At 46.5% G+C, this 21,224-nt stretch overlaps 1 protein-coding gene across 4 annotated transcripts in view; it reads left to right on the top strand.

Annotated features, from left to right (window-relative positions):
- Positions 1 to 21,224, top strand: part of diaph2 (diaphanous-related formin 2) — a 983,399-nt gene that overhangs the window by 788,285 nt on the left and 173,890 nt on the right. For all 4 annotated transcript variants that reach the window (XR_011946649.1, XM_072505206.1, XM_072505205.1 and 1 more), the window contains one exon: positions 20,405 to 20,540. Coding sequence is in view for 3 of the 4 variants with exons in the window: in XM_072505206.1 (XP_072361307.1) it covers positions 20,405 to 20,540 (136 nt within the window). In the remaining variant the exon portion in view is untranslated. The remainder of the gene's footprint in view (positions 1 to 20,404; positions 20,541 to 21,224) is intronic.

The raw sequence follows: 21,224 nt of genomic DNA, 5'->3' as shown, positions 1-21,224 counted from the left end.
GATTGAGGGAAGGGACCCAACAGACTACATTGCCCAAATGCTGGGCAACCTAGTTGGGAGGGAAGGCTTTCCAAACCCCCAGAGATGGACAGGGCATACAGGTTACTCTGGCCTAAATCCAAAACCAGGGAGCAGCCAAGAGCAATAATTGCAAACTACTTGGATTCCAGATCCGGGAAGAAATATTTAGATGGGCCTGTTGGTGTTTTTCACACCCAGTGACGCCAATAATATTGCTCTGTTTCAGTCCCAACAGCGTTGCTAGTACTGTGGGTATTTCTATTTATCTCGGTGAACCACAAGCCTTCCCTCATATCGATCAAATGATCACACAACCAGTTAGTTAGTTCAAAAGATGGTTTATTTACATACACAAGAGTTATCTCACCATGCAAACACAATATCTGCTACGAGTTAAACTACACCTATCAGCTATAATAACCTATACTTAACTTCAGGGCGACCGGCACGGTGCAAATTGATAAGGCCTTTATCTGGTTTTCACTTGGCTGGTTTGAAGAAAGTGGCTCTGTCTCTGCTGGGCTCATCCGTCAGGTAGCAATCATTGGTCTTGAACTTAGCTGGCTGTTCCTGCTGCAATTGGGTTGGCACAGGCCGGAACCAAAAGAGACAGAACACATGGCTGTGTTCTCTTTTATCCCTCTGTAGTTTTGCACTCTTTGGGGCGGTCCTTAACCTTGGACCTAATAGTTCGACAGGGCTCTGATCACTGTCTTCGATTTCGGCCAATAAAGGGGTGGGTGCCTTGGTAGCTGGGCGGGTCCTTAGCGGTCATTGACCTTGGCAGTTGGGCCTTCTGAGTAAGGGGAGTGGCGCTGATCAGTCTGTGGCTGTACCGGTTGCTTGATTGGAGTTCTAGTGTCCTGGGAAAATAGACCATTAAAATGCAAACGAGCGGGGGTTTCGATCAGGTCTGGTTACCTGTGTTTTAGATACACATAGGCTCTGTATCTGTCTGAGTCCTGGGTTGGCCATAATTCTTAGATGGCCACAGGCCCGGCAGCCGAAGTCGTGCTCGTGGGAAGGGCACAGAATCAGGCTCTATCAAGACATTTGGGCAGACCTGGCAAAAAGAGGGTTGAATTTAACAGCGTGGAATCTGCTCTCTATAAAAAAGGGGTGCGGGTTGGCATGCTATTCCCGACCAGACTCTGGGTAACATACATGGGGAAGGAACATTACTTCGACACCCCGGCGGAGGCCGCCGAGTTTGTAAAAACGAACAACCTGGAGGGAGAACAGATGCGGTAGCGGTGAAGGTGGCAGGGTCAGAGGAAGAAAGGGAATGAGAGTGAAGAACCAAGATGGCACCGCAAGCAGCCACTCGGGAGAGCCCCTGGACAAAGGGAGACCCCCAGAGTTCAGTGGCGCATCCACGTGGCGTGCACAAAGGGAAACCCCGAAGTGCGGGGGCCTGACCTCATGGTGAGAGGGGCGACCATGGCCATTTTCGACGGCCCCCTAACAAAGGGAAACCCCGGCGGGCAGAGGCGCGTCCATCGGGTAAGTACGGTTGATCCCGCAGGACCGGGGGGTCAGAAACTCCCATCTGGATAGTTACCTGGAACGTAAGGGGACTTAATGGCCCAGTGAAAAGATCCACAGTCTTCACCCCCTCAGAAGCCTGAAGGCTGACATAGTCTACCTACAGGAGACACACCTGAGAGAGAAGGGCCAACTGCAGGTTAGGAAGGGCTGGGCAGTACAGACATGCCCGTCATGCTATGGGACGAGGGTTAGGGGAGTAGCCATACTGAAATGCAAAGGTTTTTGCCAAAAGGCTGGAAAGCAGCGTACGAGAGGTGGTCGCAGAGGACCAAACGGGCTTTGTTAAAGGTAGGCAACTCGCTGCGAATCAGGTGGCTGCTGAATGTAATACTGTCTCCACCCCCCGCCACCGGAGAGGACAGCAGAGGTGACCGTCTCCCTGGATGCAGAAAAGGCCTTTGACAGAGTCAAATGGAAGTGCCTCCTCGAGATACTGAAACGGTTTGGGCTAGGAGCGGGATTCACCGCCTGGGTGAGACTCCTATACAACGCTCCCAAAGCGAGCGTACGAACCAACACCACCAGCTCTGAATACTTCCAGCTACAAAGAGGCACAAGACAAGGATGCCTGTTGTCCCCGCCGTCCTGTCTGTGCTAGCTGAGAAAAGCTGGAAGGGCATCCAGAGAGGAGACAGAGCACAGAGTGTCACTCCATGTGATGACCTGCTCCTGTATGTTTCGAAGCCATAGGAGAGACTGAAGGCAATCATGCAGACTCTGAAAGAGTTCGGAACCTTCTCGGGTTGCAAACTCAACCTGGGCAAAAGTGAGGCATTCCCAGTGAACCCAAATGGGAGGGACAGAGCTGGAGAAGCTCCCATTTAAAACAGCCCAAAACAAATTCCAATACATGGGGATCAAAATAGACAGAATCTGGACGCAGATCCACAAGTGGAACCTGACTAGCTTGGCGGAGGAAGTTAAAAAGGACCCTCAGAGGTGGGGCGCACTCCCACTCTCTCTGGCGGGGAGAGTGCAGATGATCAAAATGAACGTGCTGCTGAGGTTCCTCTTCCTGTTTAGATCCATCCCGATCTTCATCCCCAAGGCCTTCTGGCCTTCTTCCACAACGTAGACAGCTTAATCATGGCGTTTGTGTGTGTGTGTGTGGGGGGGGGGGAAGAATCAGAGAGTTCCCAAACCAGCACTGCAAAGGAGGAAAATCAAAGGTGGCCTGCAGTACTACCAATGGGCAGCAACGGCGGAAAGAGTGAGGGGATGGGTAAACTAACCCAATTCAGAGTGGGTGCAGAATGGAGGAGGCAAGGGGATGACCCTCTGGGACTTGGTACAGTAGCATTCCCACTCACGTCGGCAAAATACATATCAAACCCAGTGGCAGCGGCTACACTGAAAACATGGGTCCAATTAAGACGGGGAGGGGGGGGGGAGAAAAGAAAGAGGGGGTGGAAGGGGAGAGGAAGGGGTGAAACACCCCCCCCCCCCGCCCCGAGCAACCGGGAGGACACAAGGTAGTGGGGGAGGGGTGCAGGGAGGTGCAGTCTCAGGAGTGCGGACTGGGAGGGACTGCATCACAAGCCAGAGGGCTGCAGACTGTATATAGGAAAACCCAAGGGAAAGAAAAGACAAACCTTTCTGTATTGTACAGTGAATGAACACGAACAGCAATGTACATAATTGTTTATAATTCTTGAAAATAACCAATAAAAATATTTTTTTTTAAACAAGTAAATGTGATTGTGCACTTTTTGCACACGACCTTCGAGGCTTGCCAAAGAACTGTCCATCTGTTAAAGAACCGTCCAGCTGTCAAGGAGCTGTCAAAGGATGCTAAGTGAGTTGGCATGGAGGGAGAGGGCAAAGGTTGTGGGGTATTAGTTGGCACTAAGCTGGCATGGCTGCTACAAAGGACCATGGGATGTGGAGGACATAGGGGTAATGAGGGGCCATGGGGAGTGTTTAGAGGGGCATGGTTTGGCACAGGGACTGTGTGGGTGGATCGGGTCGTAAGGTGATATAGGTTGGCATGGATGGGTCACAGGGAGTGTGGGGGATATAGTGCAGCGTGAATTCTGAAGGGATGTTTTTCCTTCCTCTTTTATTTTATTTATGCCAACACAATGGTGGAGCAGAGAGGAAGGTTTCTGTCCATCCCACGTCCTCACCTGGCACCCTCCACACTCGTTCCAGGGGCAGCAGTCCTGACTTCCAATGCAGCCTGCCCCCCACCCTTCTTCCCAGAACAAAAATCCAACCTGCAGGTGGCCATCTCTGCCTTTCTCTCATCTCTGTGTACCCAATGTGGGATCGAAAATTAATGCCACTGACTATAACAGAAATGTGTTTGACATTTGATTAAAAAATTGGTATATTTCTGGATTCAATGATCCAATAGTATAAGCAGAGCCTGTCCGGGAAGGAAATCACCCGGTATATATTGCCAAGGATCTAATGTTTCTTTCAAACATTCCAAAAAATGTATGTATTATTTACAAAAAAGAGTGGCATTTGATGTAGAAATATTCCCCTCAACTTTCCTTACCCTTTCATTATTTGTGTGGCTTCAACATTCTTGTCTTAAAATTAATTGTCGTCATCTCCTTTTCTTGTTTTATGGTCTCTTCATATTTTATTAGTTTGAAAGTTAAGAGTAATTAAAATGAACATTCTGCCTCCCTTTGTGCACCTCTTCCAAATGATTTGATATTTCTATCTAGGAGGCTTTGATAAGACCATTTTAACTTATTTGGAATGAAAACTTTGCACAACATTGTGGAAACTGCAATTCATCAAAACCCAAGAGGTCTAACAGAACTCCGAGATTTAAGCCTATTTGATATCTGGTTTTATTAGTCGGATGCCAAGTTGCCGTTTTTAAAACTTTGGTCCCTGTTGATTTTGATATTTCTGCTTCTTGGCTTCAGATTAAATCCCAATAATGTCACCACCTGCTGTAGATTCAATTTTCAATTCTAAACCATCCAGGATTTGGAACCACATTATTACATATAATTTGGCAAGATAGCTGTTGCTATTTCAACATCCCAAAAAAAGTCTTCTATATGTCCCAGCCCAAAACCAAAGTAGTATTTGTCCCTCTGGGATCCCAGATTTTGAACTACGCTTGGTAATATAGAAACAGAATTATAGCTTGACGTCTAGACTGATGCATGACCACTAACCCCATGTGTATCTGTGTACCTGTACTGAAAGTGGAAAAATAGAATGAAAATGATTCTATTGATTTTATTGCTCACCAAACATCATGAATAAAACTCATCTATATGCCAGAAATATGAAAGATTCAGAGCATCCTATCTGTTCACATTTTGGATGTGTCTTGGATCTCTAGATTTAAATTTAAGTATCACAGCATAATCACTCAAATCATAAATATAAAAATTCCCCAAATCCCTCTATTGACTCTTTTGGGACCTAAACTTGAGATGGAAACTATTTGTGATGTTCAGAGATTTCTTGAAAAATACTGTTCTTAATGTAACTTTTAAATTAGAAATACACCTCTGCCCCTGATTGGTAGTAATGGCTTCAGTTTGATCAGTGACTGTCACTCAAAAAGTGCTTCTATGCAGTCTAGGAAAAGACTCCTGTTGTACAATTTGATCGCCCCTGTTTAGCATATTTAAAAACGTTCATTGAGGGGCAAATCCTAGTTGTGATGAGTCTACTGAGTGAATTATCTGCATCCACGATCCTATTACTTAGTCCTATTGCAGCCACCTGGGTTGGCCAACTCCCGACGTAAAATGGAGAACAGCAAAGGCTGAAGGGAAATTCAGCCAACAGAGGCAGAAACGAGCAGGTGCAAGTTTACTGTGTATTAAACTCTGCAAAAGCCCAGACAGCATCGATACAAGCAGCCATCTGCATAATAATGTAGCAGCCATCTACATACTGATGAGCGATCCCCGGGAACAATCGAAACATTTGGGATAAACAAGGCCAAGCCAGACTCCTCGGCACCAGCAGGAGCCAACACTAAAGAGGTTAACGGACACCTCAAGACCGCCCATTGATCAGGGAACCACTTCATTATTGGAGAAATTGAACCAAGCGATTGGAACAAAGTCCAATCACTTGGAACCAGGTACAGGGCCCGCCCCGAAAGGCGGGAAGCCCCTGGGGACTATAAAGTTAAGCCCGCAAGTTCAAATCGTTCTTCTTGACCGGGCCACTCAGCAACGCGAACCAACCCTTGACCGTGACCGGTTCAGCTGCCGCCAAGAGCCCGTAAGTCTTAAGTCAACGCTCGCTACAAATTAGGCGCTCCTAGCTACCAGTCCGTACCAACCTTTGAATCCCGCAGACTCAGAACCCGAACAAAATGCCATTTGTTCCCCTGACCTGGTGGGCCAGTCTGAAGCTAAGTATAGGCCTGTTAGTTGTAGAAGTAGCTTAGAAGTAGAATTTATGCATGAGTAGCGATTTACTGTGTACAATAAATGTGCTTTGATTTGAATCTTACTAATTGGTGTATTGAGTTATTGATCATTACTTGAACTTGAACCTCGTGGCGGTATAAAGATACCTGGCGACTCGAGAGCAAAGGTTATAAAACAGAGCCAATTGAACCAACCAAAAGTTAGCAACACTATACACATACATCACAGCCGTTTTATGTTTTTGGGACACTATTCTACTCGCCATGAAATAGGCATTCTCCAGGGAAGGCTGCTCATTTTTGAACATTATGAAGATGAAGATTTATGCACATTGGCCTGAGCAAAGCCAAGGAATATATTTTTTAATATCTATATATTTTAGCACTTTCCCTCCCAATGTTGGTTGTGGTGAGTCAGGTGACACATTGCCCCGTGGCAATAGAAGTATAGAACATAGAAAATACAGCACAGAACAGGCCCTTCGGCCCACGATGTTGTGCCGAACCTTTGTCCTAGATTAATCATAGATTATCATTGAATTTACAGTGCAGAAGGAGGCCATTCGGCCCTTTGAGTCTGCACCGGCTCTTGGAAAGAGCACCCTACCCAAACTCAACACCTCCACCCAACACCAAGGGCAATTTTGGACATTAAGGGCAATTTATCATTGGCCAATTCACCTAACCTGCACATCTTTGGACTGTGGGAGGAAACCGGAGCACCCGGAGGAAACCCACGCAGACACGGGGAGGACGTGCAGACTCCGCACAGGCAGTGACCCAAGCCAGAATCGAACCTGGGACCCTGGAGCTGTGAAGCAATTGTGCTATCCACAATGCTACCGTGCTGCCCTTAAGAACAAATAAATCTACACTATATCATTTTACCGTAATCCATGTACCTATCCAATAGCTGCTTGAAGGTCCCTAATGTTTCCGACTCAACTACTTCCACAGGCAGTGCATTCCATGCCCCCACTACTCTCTGGGTAAAGAACCTACCTCTGATATCCCTCCTATATCTTCCACCTTTCACCTTAAATTTATGTCCCCTTGTAATGGTTTGTTCCACCCGGGGAAAAAGTCTCTGACTGTCTACTCTATCTATTCCCCTGATCATCTTATAAACCTCAATCAAGTCGCCCCTCATCCTTCTCCGTTCTAATGAGAAAAGGCCTAGCACCCTCAACCTTTCCTCGTAAGACCTACTTTCCATTCCAGGCAACATCCGGGTAAATCTTCTTTGCACCATTTCCAAAGCTTCCACATCCTTCCTAAAATGAGGCGACCAGAACTGTACACAGTACTCCAAATGTGGCCTTACCAAAGTTTTGTACAGCTGCATCATCACCTCACGGCTCTTAAATTCAATCCCTCTGTTAATGAACGCGAGCACACCATAGGCCTTCTTCACAGCTCTATCCACTTGAGTGGTAACTTTCAAAGATGTATGAACATAAACCCCAAGATCTCTCTGCTCCTCCACATTGCCAAGAACTCTACCGTTCACCCTGTATTCCGCATTCATATTTGTCCTTCCAAAATGGACAACCTTACACTTTTCAGGGTTAAACTCCATCTGCCACTTCTCAGCCCAGCTCTGCATCCTATCTATGTCTCTTTGCAGCCGACAACAGCCCTCCTTACTATCCACAACTCCACCAATCTTCGTATTGTCTGCAAATTTACTGACCCACTCTTCAACTCCCTCATCCAAGTCATTAATGAAAATCACAAACAGCAGAGGACCCAGAACTGATCCCTGCTGTACGCCACTGGTAACTGGGATCCAGGCTGAATATTTGCCATCCACCACCACTCTCTGACTTCTATCGGTTAGCCAGTTCGTTATCCAACTGGCCAAATTTCCCACTATCCCATGCCTCCTTACTTTCTGCATAAGCCTACCATGGGGAACCTTATCAAATGCCTTACTAAAATCCATGTACACTACATCCACTGCTTTACCTTCATCCACATGCTTGGTCACCTCCTCAAAGAATTCAATAAGACTTGTAAGGCAAGACTTACCCCTCACAAATCCGTGCTGACTATCCCTAATCAAGCAGTGTCTTTCCAGATGCTCAGAAATCCTATCCTTCAGTACCCTTTCCATTACTTTGCCTACCAACGAAGTAAGACTAACTGGCCTGTAATTCCCAGGGTTATCCCTAGTCCCTTTTTTGAACAGGGGCACGACATTCGCCACTCTCCAATCCCCTGGTACCACCCCTGTTGACAGTGAGGACAAAAAGATCATTGCCAACGGCTCTGCAATTTCATCTCTTGCTTCCCATAGAATCCTTGGATATATCCCGTCAGGCCCGGGGGACTTGTCTATCCTCAAGTTTTTCAAAATGCCCAACACATCTTCCTTCCTAACAAGTATTTCCTCGAGCTTACCAATCTGTTTCACACTGTCCTCCCCAACAATATCGCCCCTCTCATTTGTAAATACAGAAGAAAGGTACTCGTTCAAGACCTCTCCTGTCTCTTCAGACTCAATGCACAATCTCCCGCTACTGTCCTTGATCGGACCTACCCTCGCTCTAGTCATTCTCATATTTCTCACATATGTGTAATAGGCCTTGGGGTTTTCCTTGATCCTACCCGCCAAAGATTGTTCATGCCCTCTCTTAGCTCTCCTAATCCCTTTCTTCAGTTCCCTCCTGGCTATCTTGTATCCCTCCAATGCCCTGTTTGAACCTTGTTTCCTCAGCCTTACATAAGTCTCCTTTTTCCTCTTAACAAGACATTCAACCTCTCTTGTCAACCATGGTTCCCTCACTCGACCATCTCTTCCCTGCCTGACAGGGACATGTATATCAAGGACACGTAGCACCTGTTCCTTGAACAAGTTCCACATTTCACTTGTGTCCTTCCCTGCCAGCCTATGTTCCCAACTTATGCACTTCAATACTTGTCTGACAACATCGTATTTACCCTTCCCCCAATTGTAAACCTTGCCCTGTTGCACGTACCTATCCCTCTCCATTACTAAAGTGAAAGTCACAGAACTGTGGTCACTATCTCCAAAATGCTCCCCCACTAACAAATCTATCACTTGCCCTGGTTCATTACCAAGTACTAAATCCAATATTGCCCCTCCTCTGGTCGGACAATCTACATACTGTGTTTGAAAAGCTTCCTGTACACACTGCACAAACACCACCCCATCCAAACTATTTGATCTAAAGAGTTTCCACTCAATATTTGGGAAGTTAAAGTCGCCCATGACTACGACCCTATGACTTCCCTAAAGTATTTGACACGATTCAGTGGTCGTGGTGCGCTCAAGCAACAACATGGCCAATAGATCCTTGCGAAGCCTCCCGCAGGCCTCCCAGCAGCCTCCGCGCGGGATCTACCCAAGTCATGTGACGCATCGGAATCAGAACTCCACCCAAAAGGGGCGGGGCCAAATAGTGCTCGCTAAAGTAAGTCTTAAACCTACTTAAGGCCTACCTACCCGGGATCTACTGGATTCCCTCAATCTATCGGCCTACCCAGGGAGACTGTAGCTAGGCGCCGATCAGTATTGGTCCACAAGAATGTGCACCAGGTGGAACAGCACCCGGGGGGTTTCCTGTGTCATTGGAGGCCTTTGGGTGGTCAGGGATATGCAGGGTGGCCCCTTAGCCCTCCTCCTTGAACCAGAGCACCTTGGCACTGCGCAGATGGCACCATGGTGCTGCCACCCTGGCACTGCCAAGGTGCCAGTGTGGAGCTGCCAAGGGTCAGTGCCCGAGGGGGGTGCATGCCTGTGAAAGGTGGGTGGAGGGGGGGTTTGAAGTGTGGAGGTGTGCAGGGCAATTAAGTAGGGGCCTCTGAGAGGTTGGGGGTGATGGGTGGGGGCCTTGGGCGGGGGTGCTGTAAAGGGGACTTGGGGAGAGGGCTCAAGAGGGGGGCCCAAGACACTCCATAGCAGGGTGTCCTCACTTCAGGGGTGTGGGGTACTTCCCATGTGTGTGTGGGGTGACATTGCCCATGGGTGGGGGTTTTGCAGAACCTAAAAGCTCAGTTAGAGATCGGGGGCACTCTTTCAAAATGGTGGCTTAATCTCTAAGTTTAGATCCCCAGTGCTGATAAAAGTTCTAAGTGTGAAATAAACAACTCCCCAGGGCCCAAAAAAGTGACTAAGTGTCATTGGATAGCGGTGGGGAACTCGCTGGCAGGACACGCCCTGAAAAATCCACCACAAATGAACTTAGGACGGAATTCAATGGAATAAATTCTATGTCATGCACGTGCTAACAGTGGTGATACTGTTTTACAGTGGCTAGATGAGTTAAATTTTGTTTTTATTGAATAGTGATCCAGGGTTTTCTTTATTTGTGCATTTTGAGTTCCACTTTTCTGCTCATTTTGTGAAAACAGTAAATGATTGTCTTTTAATTTCTGTAATTATATGAAAAATGTTATAGCGCCTCCAGTTGTCAACTTTTCTGATGTCCATACTTATGATGGAAACTGGCTATACAAATGTCACATGTTTACGTCCTCCTGCCAATTTTGACATTGTATGAGTCCAGTCATTCATCATTTCTGATATTTTGGATCCAATCCTTTAATTACTTCGCCCCTCCCTATCTCTGTCACGTCCTCTGTGTCAGTCATGGCTCAGTTGATGACACCCTTGCCTCTGAATCAGTAGGTTGTGGGCTCAAATCTAACCCCAGGGGCTGGATTCTCCGCCGGCAGGATGCTCCGTTTTGCCGGCAGCCAGGGGGTTTCCCGATGGCATGGGGCAGCCCCACAATTGGGAAACCCCATTGTCCGGCCGGTGTAACGAAGCATTCCGCTGGCGGGGTGAAATAGAAATGTGGCGTGGTGGGGCGGAGAATCCAGCCCCAGATATTTGGGGACAAAACTTTAGGCTTACACTCAAGTGTATTCCTGACGAAACACTGTACTGGCGGAGGTGTCGTGTTTCAGATGAGGTGTTAAACCGAAGCCCATTTGCCCTTGCAGGTGAACATAAAAGATCCCACGACAGTCATTAAAAGAGCAGGAGGAGGTTGTGAAAGTCATTTCTGAAAGCAATTTTTTCTGCCAGTTAACTCTCCAAGATCTTTGTGTTTCCAAGGAGATTATTTTTAAAAATAAATTTAGAGTACCCAATTGGTGGTGGGCCGTGGGTGGGCATCCAGCTGGTGCCAGGTCCCTGAGGGAGACTGTGTCCTGGCGTCCGTCGGGGTACCCCACGTAGGCGCACTGTGGGTTTGCATGAAGTAGTTGTACCCTTTCGACCAACGGGTCCGCCTTGTGGATCCGCACGTGCTTGCAGAGGATAATGGGTCCTGGAGCTGCCAGCCACGTTGGGAGCGAAACCCGGAGGTGGACTTCCTAGGGAAGGCAAGGAGACGTACTTGGGGGGGTTTCATTAATCGCAGTGCAGAGTAGCGATCGGATGGAGTGGAGCGCGTCGGGGAGGACCTCCTGCCAGCGGGAGACCGGGAGATTTTTAGACCGCAGGGCCAGCAGGACGGCCTTCCAGACCATCCCATTCTTCCTCTCCACCTGCCCGTTTCCCCGGGGCTTGTAGCTGGTCGTCCTGCTCAAGTCAATGCCTTTGCTGAGCAGGAACTGACGCAGCTCATCACTCATAAAGGAGGATCCCCGGTCGCTGTGGACGTAAGCGGGGAAACCGAACAAGGTGAAGATGCTGTTGAGTGCTTTAATGACCGTGGCAGATGTCATATCGGGGCATGGGATGACGAAGGGGAACCGGGAGTATTCATCGACCACGTTCAGGAAATACATGTTTCTGTCGGTGGAGGGGAGGGGCCCTTTGAAGTCCAAGCTGAGGCGTTTAAAGGGGTCGGAGGCCTTCACCAGGTGCGCTCGGTCTGGCTGGTAAAAGTGTGGTTTGCATTCCGCGCAGACCTGGCAGTCTCTGGTGAAGCCCTGACCTCCGCAATTGAGTAGGGCAGGTTCCGGGCCTTTATGAAGTAAAAGAACCGGGTGACCCCTGGGTGACAGAGACCATCGTGTAGGGCCCGGAATCGGTCCACTTGTGCGCTGGCACATGTACCTAGGGATAGGGCATCGGGGGGCACGTTGAGCTTCCCGTGGCGATACAAAATCTCATAATTGTAAGTGGAGAGCTCGATCCTCCACTTAAAGATTTTATCATTTTTGATTTTGCCCCCATGTGTATTATTAAACATGAAGGCAACCGACCGTTGGTCAGTGAGAAGAGTGAATCTCCTGCCGGCCAGGTAATGCCTCCAATGCCGCACAGCTTCCACGATGGCCTGGGCCCTGCTTTCGACGGAGGAGTGCCGAATGTTGGAGGTATGGAGGGTGCGGGAAAAGAATGCCACGGGTCTGCCTGCCTGGTTGAGGGTGGCAGCCAGAGCGATGTCCGATGCATCGCTCTCGACCTGAAAAGGGAGGGTCTCGTCGACCGCGTGCATCGTGACCTTGGCGGTTAAAGACCTGGCGGACCTCAGCCATCAGGGGGAAAACTGTGGACTGAATGAGTGGGCGGGCCTTGTCCGCATCGTTAGGGACCCACTGGGCAGAATAGGAGAAAAACCCCAGGCATCGTTTCAGGGCCTTGGGGCAGTGGGGAAGATGGAGTTCCATGAGGGGGTGCATGCGATCGGGATCGGGCCCTAGAACTCCATTTTCTACAACATAGCCAAGGATGGCTAAGCGGTTGGTGCGGAACATGCACTTCTCCTTATTGTGTGAGGTTAAAGAGTTTAGCGGTATGGAGAAATTTGAAGAGGTTAGCGTCGTGGTCCTGCTGGTCGTGGCCGTAGATGGTGATGTTATCTAGGTACGGGAAGGTGGCCCGCAGTCCGTACCAGTCAACCATTCGGTCCATCTCACGTTGGAAGACCGAGACCCAGTTAGTGACGCCGAAAGGGACCCTAATGAAGTGGTAATGGCAGCCGTCTGCTTCAAACGCAGTGTATTGGCAGTCCGCCTTGTGGATGCGGAGCTGGTGGTAGGCAGATTTCAGGTCCATTGTGGAGAAGACCCGGTACTGTGCAATCTGATTGACCATATCAGATCTGCATGGGAGGGGTTACGCGTCGAGCTGCGTGAAACGATTGATGGTCTGAATGTAGTCAATGACCACCCTGTATTTCTCCCCAGTCTTTACTACTACCACTTGGGCTCTCCAGGGGCTGTGGTTGGCCTCAGTGATACCTTCCCGCAGCAGCCGTTGGACCTCCGACCTGATGAAGGCCCTTTCCTGGGCACTGTACTGTCTGCTCCTGGTGTCAACGGGTTTGCAATCCGGGGTGAGGTTTGCAAACAGGCAAGATGGGTTGACCTTAAGGGTCGTGAGGGGTGGTAATGCTCCGTCGAACTTTAGAGTTAGACTTTGGTGGTTGCACTGGAAGTCCAGGCCGAGTAATAGGGCAGCACAGAGGTTGGGGAGGACGTAGAGCCGGAAGTTGCTGAACTCTACGCCCTGGACGGAGAGGGTGGCGATGCTGTATCCCCGGATTTCCACGGAATGAGATCCGGAGGCCAGGGAGATTCTCTGGATAACTGGGTGTACCGCGAGGGAGCAGCGCCGGACCGTAGCAGGGTGGATGAAGCTTTCCGTGCTCCCGGAGTCAAGAAGGCAGGATGTCTTGTGGCCATCGACTTTCACGGTCGTCGTCGCGGTTGCGAGGTTGTGCGGCCGGGGCTGGTCGATCGTGATGGAGGCGAGCGGCGGCTGGTGTTGGTAGGCTCCGGGCTGGTCGGCGGCGATGGCAGTTGATGAGCGACCAGATGAAGTGCCTGACGAGCAGGGGTCTTGAGGTGCCGACCAAAATGATGCCGAAGATGCCGGCGCACATAGCAGGCGGCATTAAAAATGGCGCCCATGGGCCGCACGTGGTCTGCTGGGAGGAAGGTGGCGGTGCCCACGGGCTGCACGTGGTCTGCGGGGACGAAAATGGCGCGGCCACGGGTCGCACGCGGGGCGTGCAGGAACACTGGGCCAAGATACAGCAGCGGTCGACCGGGCCTGGCACACTGCAGCGAAATATCCTTTCTTCCCGCAGGTCTTGCAGATTGCACTCCGTGCCGGGCAGCGCTGCCAGGGGTGTTTTGCCTGCCCGCAGAAATCGCATTTGGGTCCCCCGGGGTTGGCTGGCTGCCGCGCGGCGCAGGCTTGAGGTTGGCTGCGGCTGGCCGCTGGTGGGGCCCACGATGTCCATGAGGGCGCCGTGCGGTTGGGGGCGTACGACTGTACGTTACGGGAGGCTGCCGTTAGCGAGTTCGCGAGTTGCCTGGTCGCCCTGAGGTCGGGCGTACCCCATTCTATTAGGTGCTGGCGGATGTATACCGATCCCATGCCCGTAACAAAGGCGTCCCTGATTAAGATTTCTGTATGTTCAATGGCCGAAACTGCCTGGCAGTCGCAGTTCCTTGCCAGGATGTGCAGGGCACGCCAGAAATCGTCTAATGACTCACCGGGGAGTTGCTGCCACGTGGACAGGAGGTGCCTGGCGTAGAGTTTGTTGATCAGCCGGATAAAGTGTCCTTTCAGAAGCTCCATAGCTTCAGGGTAAGTGGCCGCATCCCGGATAAGGGGAAAAATCTCGGAACTCACCCGTGAGTACAGGATCTGGAGTTTCTGTGCATCCGAGGGTTGTTCAGTTGCTGATCCGAGGTAGCTTTCGAAACAAGCGAGCCAGTGGTTGAAGGCCGACGTGGCGTTGGCTGCTTGAGGGTGCAGCTGTAGGCGATCTGGCTTGATGCGTAGTTCCATCGCTTTAATAGCTCTGCTTAATAAATTGATGCACTATCAATTACGACGAGACGAGAGTAGAGGGTAATCAAAGCTTTATTAAGCAGAGATGTATGGCCTCCCGCAGCTGCTACAAGAAATGAGAGCAGCTCGGTGTGCGCACACATTTATACTCCGCCTACTGAGCGGAGCCAGCAGGCAGGGATCTACCCCCGTACCTGTAGTACAGGAGCCTTACCGTATTACCTCTAATACAACTATTAAACAAACAGTGGTGACTACCACAAAGGTAAAACAAAGATAATGGATGGGAAGTGAAAAGTAGGGGGGAAGTATACAAGATTTTCCGACACAGATAAAAGTTCATTTGTTGAGTAACTTGCTTGATAGAGAAGTAAAGGGTTGTTGGATGAGGTGAAAGATTGTCTCAAGTTAGACAATAGAAAGAAACATTGAAGAAATCAAAGTACTTGAAGAAATAAAATAGTTAATAAATTAAGGAAATTAGAGGCCCATGTGCAGAAAAGATGAGGAAAATGACTATTTGCATAGTAACATTATTTCAAAAAGAAATTCTTTTATTCTGACCTAGCCATTTGCAACTTCTGCAGAACTGATGAGCTGCTTGCAGAAAAATACTTTTCACTGTACCTCGGTACACATGACAATAAACAAATCCAATCCAATCTGTCATACTTTTCTACGCTTCCAGTACATCCCAATGACTGGACGCACCGGTATCTCACCTATGCCAAAGTCACCCACCATTGTTTGAATCCTCAATATTTGGTGCGTGAGTGGCCTAGAGATTTTGCTTTGTCTGAAGACTAGAATAACTTTTTAAAAACTAATTAAAACTGTTTGCTCCATTATCTGCAAGGCAAATAATGCACTTAGGATGAAATGCCGAAAACTATAACAAGAGAGAAAATTTTAATATTTCCAATATCAATAATAGGAACAGCAGTTCAAGAAGGTAGCTCACCAACACCATCTCGATGACAAAGAAGGATTGACAAATGCTGACCTGGCCAGTGACACGTTCATCCATGAAAAAAACATACAGAGCAGAGGTCCAAAGTGAAAATCTAGTTGTCAAAGAATCAGAAGAAGAAAGCCACTCAAAATACCTAGACTGAGCACCACCATAGAGTTATAGTAACAACTGAAGCAATTAATCTAGTGCTTTTCTATACTAAATAACAGGAAATACATTTCAAAGGCAGAAAATAGAACAAAATTAAAACTGAAAGAAATAGATTAGTTGTACTTTTAAAATAACCTCCAGAGGAATGCCAAACAAACATATCAAAGCTTTGTCCATTAATATTACCAACTTTAATTTCTAGCCTCAAATTGGCTCAGCGTCAGCACATACAGTTGAAACCCCAGCTGCCATGCTCTTGAAGTGTTAATCACCTAACCGGAGTGATGTTTGATGGACTGTTGCTCTGTTCATCTGGTTATAAATATGGCGGTCAATATGGCCGCCTTCTTAAACTTAATTATGTTTACTTTAGAGTCGCCAGGTGTCTCTCGATACCCCACAAGGTACAAACCCGAATATTGATCAAAGAGCCAATACACCAGTTAGTTAGTTCAAAGTCAATACTATTTATTTACCCACACAGTAAGATCTACTCATGCACAACAGTACTACAAACTAAACTATCTCTAACGCTAACGCCTATACTTAACTTCAGGTGCCCATTCAGTCAGAGGAATAATGGCCGTTGTTCGGATCTAAGGCAGTTGAGTTCGAAGATATACAGGAGAACAGCTAAGGTCGTCCGTCTGATAGCGAGCGTTGACCTTGAACTTGCTTCTGGTGATGCTGGTGGACGGGTTTCTCCGCCAAGTCCAAGAGAGTGAATCTCTCGTGGGCGTTCCTTCTTATACTTGGAGGGGCTTCTCGCGCTTTTAGGCGGGCCTTAAACTTGGTGCCAATTAATTGGCCCGCTTCTCGGTCACTGTTATCGATCTTGACCAATAAAGGGGTGGTTGCCCTGATGGCTGGGCGTGTCTTAGGTGGCCGTTGGCCTTGCTTTGTTTGTGCTTTTCAGTTGGGGAACTGGCGCCGGGATGTCTGCAATAGTATCGGTTACCTGAGTGTCATTCCTTTGTTTCCCGGAGATGGGCCATCAATGTGCTAATCGACCCATAGTTTCAATTCCGTCTGGGAGCTGTTTCCCAAATATACATTCAGGCTCTGTGCCTGCTTGTTTTCTAGCATTGTCCACAGTTCCCTATATTCTTTGCAAGCGTCCATTTTGTATTCTGGAAGTAGCCATCCCAGATGGCTACAGGGCCATCAAGATGCAAAACAAAAATTATTCAGACGTACAAGGAAGGTTAAAGAAAGTATAGCTCGTTTCCTTGTGCACAAGGTTATTTCAATATAACCAAGAGAACTGACAAAGTTTGTCAAGATAACTTGTGACTTGTAGCAAAATGTTCAAGTGTGAAGTTTAAAAATTTGCAATAAAAATGTTGGTGAGAACTTTTCATCTGATAAGATACCAAGAAAGCCCCTTAATGACAGTAGTAACAATTGTTTCAATAATCAATTAGCTACCTTTCTGCAAAGACAAAGAAATGATGGATGCTGTGAGAAAATGATCTATCAAGAAGGAATGAGGCCTATAATGCTTAATGGATTCTTTTTAGTTCTCAAAGTTCTTTTTCCATGTTACTGTGTAGTATGCAAACGATTAATTAACATGCAAAATCCACAAAATAAAGCTGTGTCTTTTCTTGGTGAGGGAAAAGTTAAAATATTCTTAAATTTCAATCATTTCTCAAGAAAGGTTAAATATTAATAAAGCGGAGGAATGCTGTGCACCTTTCACAATCTTGGAATATACCAAAACCATTTACAGCCAAGCAAGTACAATGCAGTTATTGTTGTAAGATCGGACAAGTGGCAGTCAATGTGTACAAGCTTCTTCAATCATGCCATGGGATCGTTTACATACGTTTAAGAGAATAGGTGAGCCCTCGCTTCAACTTCTCATATGAAAGACAGCACAGTGCAGCACTCTCTCATTACTGCATTGAAGTGTCAGCCTAGGTTTTTATGGCCAAGTCTCTAAAGTGGAACTTGAACTACCAACATCCTGACTCCAAGTTGTGGTTGGTGCAGTTTTTATTGCAAGATTAGACGCAAGGGCCTGGAAATTAGATCACACTTGAACTGGGTGATCAACTCTCATTGAATGAAGCATTACTTCGGCATGGTGGTCCCTTGAGGGCAGGGGTGGCTGCTATGGCTGTGAGAGCACAGTGGGGGGAGATGAACTTGCAAACATGGGGCGCGAGGAGCAGGCATTTCACATGCATGAGCCGTAAATGCACTGATTATGGAAAAATAGTGTCCCAGCAGCATGCGATATGGGACAGAGGCTCCTAATGGGACAATCTCACAAAATAAGGAATGGCAATACCAGTGCAGATCTCCATGCATGTGCTTGACAACAGCAGTGGCAGGACCAGGGCAAATCCAGGACAAATGAATGTACTGACCCCAGTTGGATAGTGCCAGCAAGCGATGGGTACCCCAAGGCATCTATGTTTAAATAATGTAAATAACCTTCAACCTCTATTATGCTTTATTTCTTAATCTAGTATCTCTGCCACTCCGTCAGTAAATGCACCAGTCAACTCAAAATTGAAAATAACCACATACTGCACTTTAGAAAGTACACATATGCTCCATCTATTCACTTTTAATGGGAAGTTTGGGACTTTTTGGGTGTTTTTCTTATTGTTTTGTTTTACAGTTATCTAATTAATGTGGTTTGTGTAAATTTCTATTATGCTACCCGCAATCTTTTCAATGTCTGCAACAGAATTTTTTTAATGTTGTTTGACGCAAAGAAAAGTCAGCACTAGAAATACACTTCTATTTTCTTATGATATTCATTCTCTTGCTCCAAAACATCTGATGAATTTGTCCAATTATATGTTAAATGATGCTTATGGCTCCCAGAGCTTTATGTTTATTTATTCCTGACACACCCCACCCCCTCCCAGGCCCATGCCTCCCTCATGGAGGGCACTAGTAATATCAAAATGAAGGGGGAAGGGCAGCTTTCCCAGTACCAGAAAGAAGTAACCCATAATGCAAAGTCCATTGATGTTCTTGATCCATTTGTGCAGGAATGTTCTAGATGTAATCCTTAGTCTGTGATGTGAAGTTTTTCATGTTTATTAGCGGTGAACAGAATCCAACTGAACAGAGTAACAATTCTGTAGACATTAGCTTGCACGGACAAAACTTTCAAGTCATAATTCAGGACTAGATTTCTGCCTATCAAACCTTGCCTATTGATTAAGAGAAAACCTGTGACAACTAACAGGTTGACTCAACCGTTTGGCCATAAAAAGTATGGCAAAGGACGTGATCGGGTTGGAATTAGAGAGGGAAGAAAAAGCAAAAGAGAGAGAAGAAAGAGCAAAAGAGAGGAAAGAACAAAAGAGAGAAAGAAACAAGCAAAAGAATGAGTGTCCGGATGAAGGGCACGAAACAGTTTGACTCAACCATTTGACCATAAAAAAAGTTGGTCTCTCTCTGTCTCTCTCCAATAACAAAATGGGGATCCCGCTTTCACTGCAGGTGTTGCCTCTCCAGGAAGTTTTAAATCTTTAGAGAGAGCAGCAATTGCAGTGTTTACCTTCTAGCATTGTAAGGTAACTGCAAAATTGAGCCCTCATGGCTAATTGCTAGCTAAACTAGCATGTCCTATTTTCTTTACACCCAAGGTTTTCATCTAATTTCTTTTAAGAGGATCTTCAATCACTTAATTTCAGGGTTTTTTAAAGTCACCTGCATGTGATTTATGCTTTCATATTTGGATTTAGAAAAGATTGAGTAGTTTCAATTACATCACTATTTAGTTGTTAAAGATTTCTGAATTACATGAACCTAATTTTAATTGACGGAATTCTTCATATTCGCTGTTCTGTTGTACACCTCATAAATGCCAGCAACTTTGAGTTCCACTCATTTATTAACCTTCTCACCGTGTTCTGGCAACTTTTACATTAAATAGCATGGGGACATTGCACCTCATCGAAATATGATGCATCTTCTCAATGCATTTTAAGTAGCAGGCTGCAATTCCTTTGGAGTGCATGGTGAATGTTGATATTTTAATATTTGGGTGTGGGTGTTGCTGTTTTCTACAGCTGATTTGAAGATCTATTTATACTACAGGTGCCAATTTTCATTTATTCTAAGCCTACACATTGCACATATGATGTAGTTGGGTATAAAATAGTGATGGTTATTACTCTTTGCAGTTTGATTTAATAACTCCTGTCGTTTGACCTTTGATTTAGCTGAGGTAGCAAAGCAGAAGGTTCATACTGAATTAATTTAAATACCTGAAGTATAAATTTGAAGGTAGGATGAGATGTCATTCCGTTTATGTTAGTGGTTTCAAACCATAAATTGGGTAGAAAATGTCCCAGTTAGTTTTAAGCAAAGGAGAATATATATACACAAAACACTTTTTTTGGAAATCAAAATGACACAGTTGTGTAATTGTTTCATCCATAAACTCGGAATTCACAACCACATTATGGTGTAGCCACATCCCAGACTATCCCTCCCATCTAAGCCCTTCTCTGAAATGATGCATCGTTACCTTCAGCCCTGTGAATACAGTTACTTGTGGACATTTGTATATCTTAAAATGGTGGTGATATGACCGTGTAGGTTGTGTCTATTTTAAATTATAAGTAACTTCTGTTTCTTTAAAAAAAAGGAAGCACTAAAAGAAAACATTAAGAAGAGGGAAATGGAAGAAAAGATCAAGAGAGCAAAGTTGGCTAAAGAAAAAGCAGAGAGGGAGAAGTTGGAACGGCAGCAGAAGAAGAAACAGTTGATTGATATGAACAAAGGTAAGCCTTTAAATTTAAATAAATTGAATTACCACAAGTTATTAGTTGAAGCAGAGCACAATAAAACTTGCAGGTGCTCTTAGGCCAGTTCTCCATATGTTTATGTCTCTCTAAATATTGGAATTGTCCTTTGTTTCTACCTACTCAGTTACTAACATTGTGCAGTGAGTGCTGTACTCATGTTTCCTTCCTGAACCCTGTGGTATTGTTCCTGCAACTCGGCTCCTGAAATGTGCACATTTATTGGCTCTGTTCAAAATTTCTGTTACAATATGGTGCAAAGGTCAGTGGGGAGCAACAACAGATGGATTGGGTACAACTGTCCAGAAACTGGCACATTTTTTTCATGCTTCAGGGCTGTTTTTTCTAAAATGAGTTGCACTATTTGGGCACCAAATCATGCTACACACAGTAAATGTCGAAGTCTGTGGGGCTTGTCACAGAATGTCTGGCTGCTACAAATCATTTGCCTGGATAATTGACAGAAAATTGTGAAAACAGCATACCCAATCATTGTTTCTCATTGTGAAACTCTACTTGACTTATTGTTTTCCTAACACCAGTCGGCAGAAATCACAAACCATGTAGAAATGAGTCCCAAATGCCACGTGTCTTCTATCCACCGCATAAAACTCGCAATGTTGCTTCAAACAAAATATGAGGAGGTTATTTATATAATCCATA

Source organism: Scyliorhinus torazame, chromosome 5, assembly GCF_047496885.1.
Source record: "Scyliorhinus torazame isolate Kashiwa2021f chromosome 5, sScyTor2.1, whole genome shotgun sequence".
In the NCBI taxonomy this organism is placed as follows: Eukaryota; Metazoa; Chordata; class Chondrichthyes; order Carcharhiniformes; family Scyliorhinidae; genus Scyliorhinus; species Scyliorhinus torazame.
Note: the sequence above shows the minus strand (reverse complement) of the source record. Positions and strands in the feature narration are given on the sequence as shown.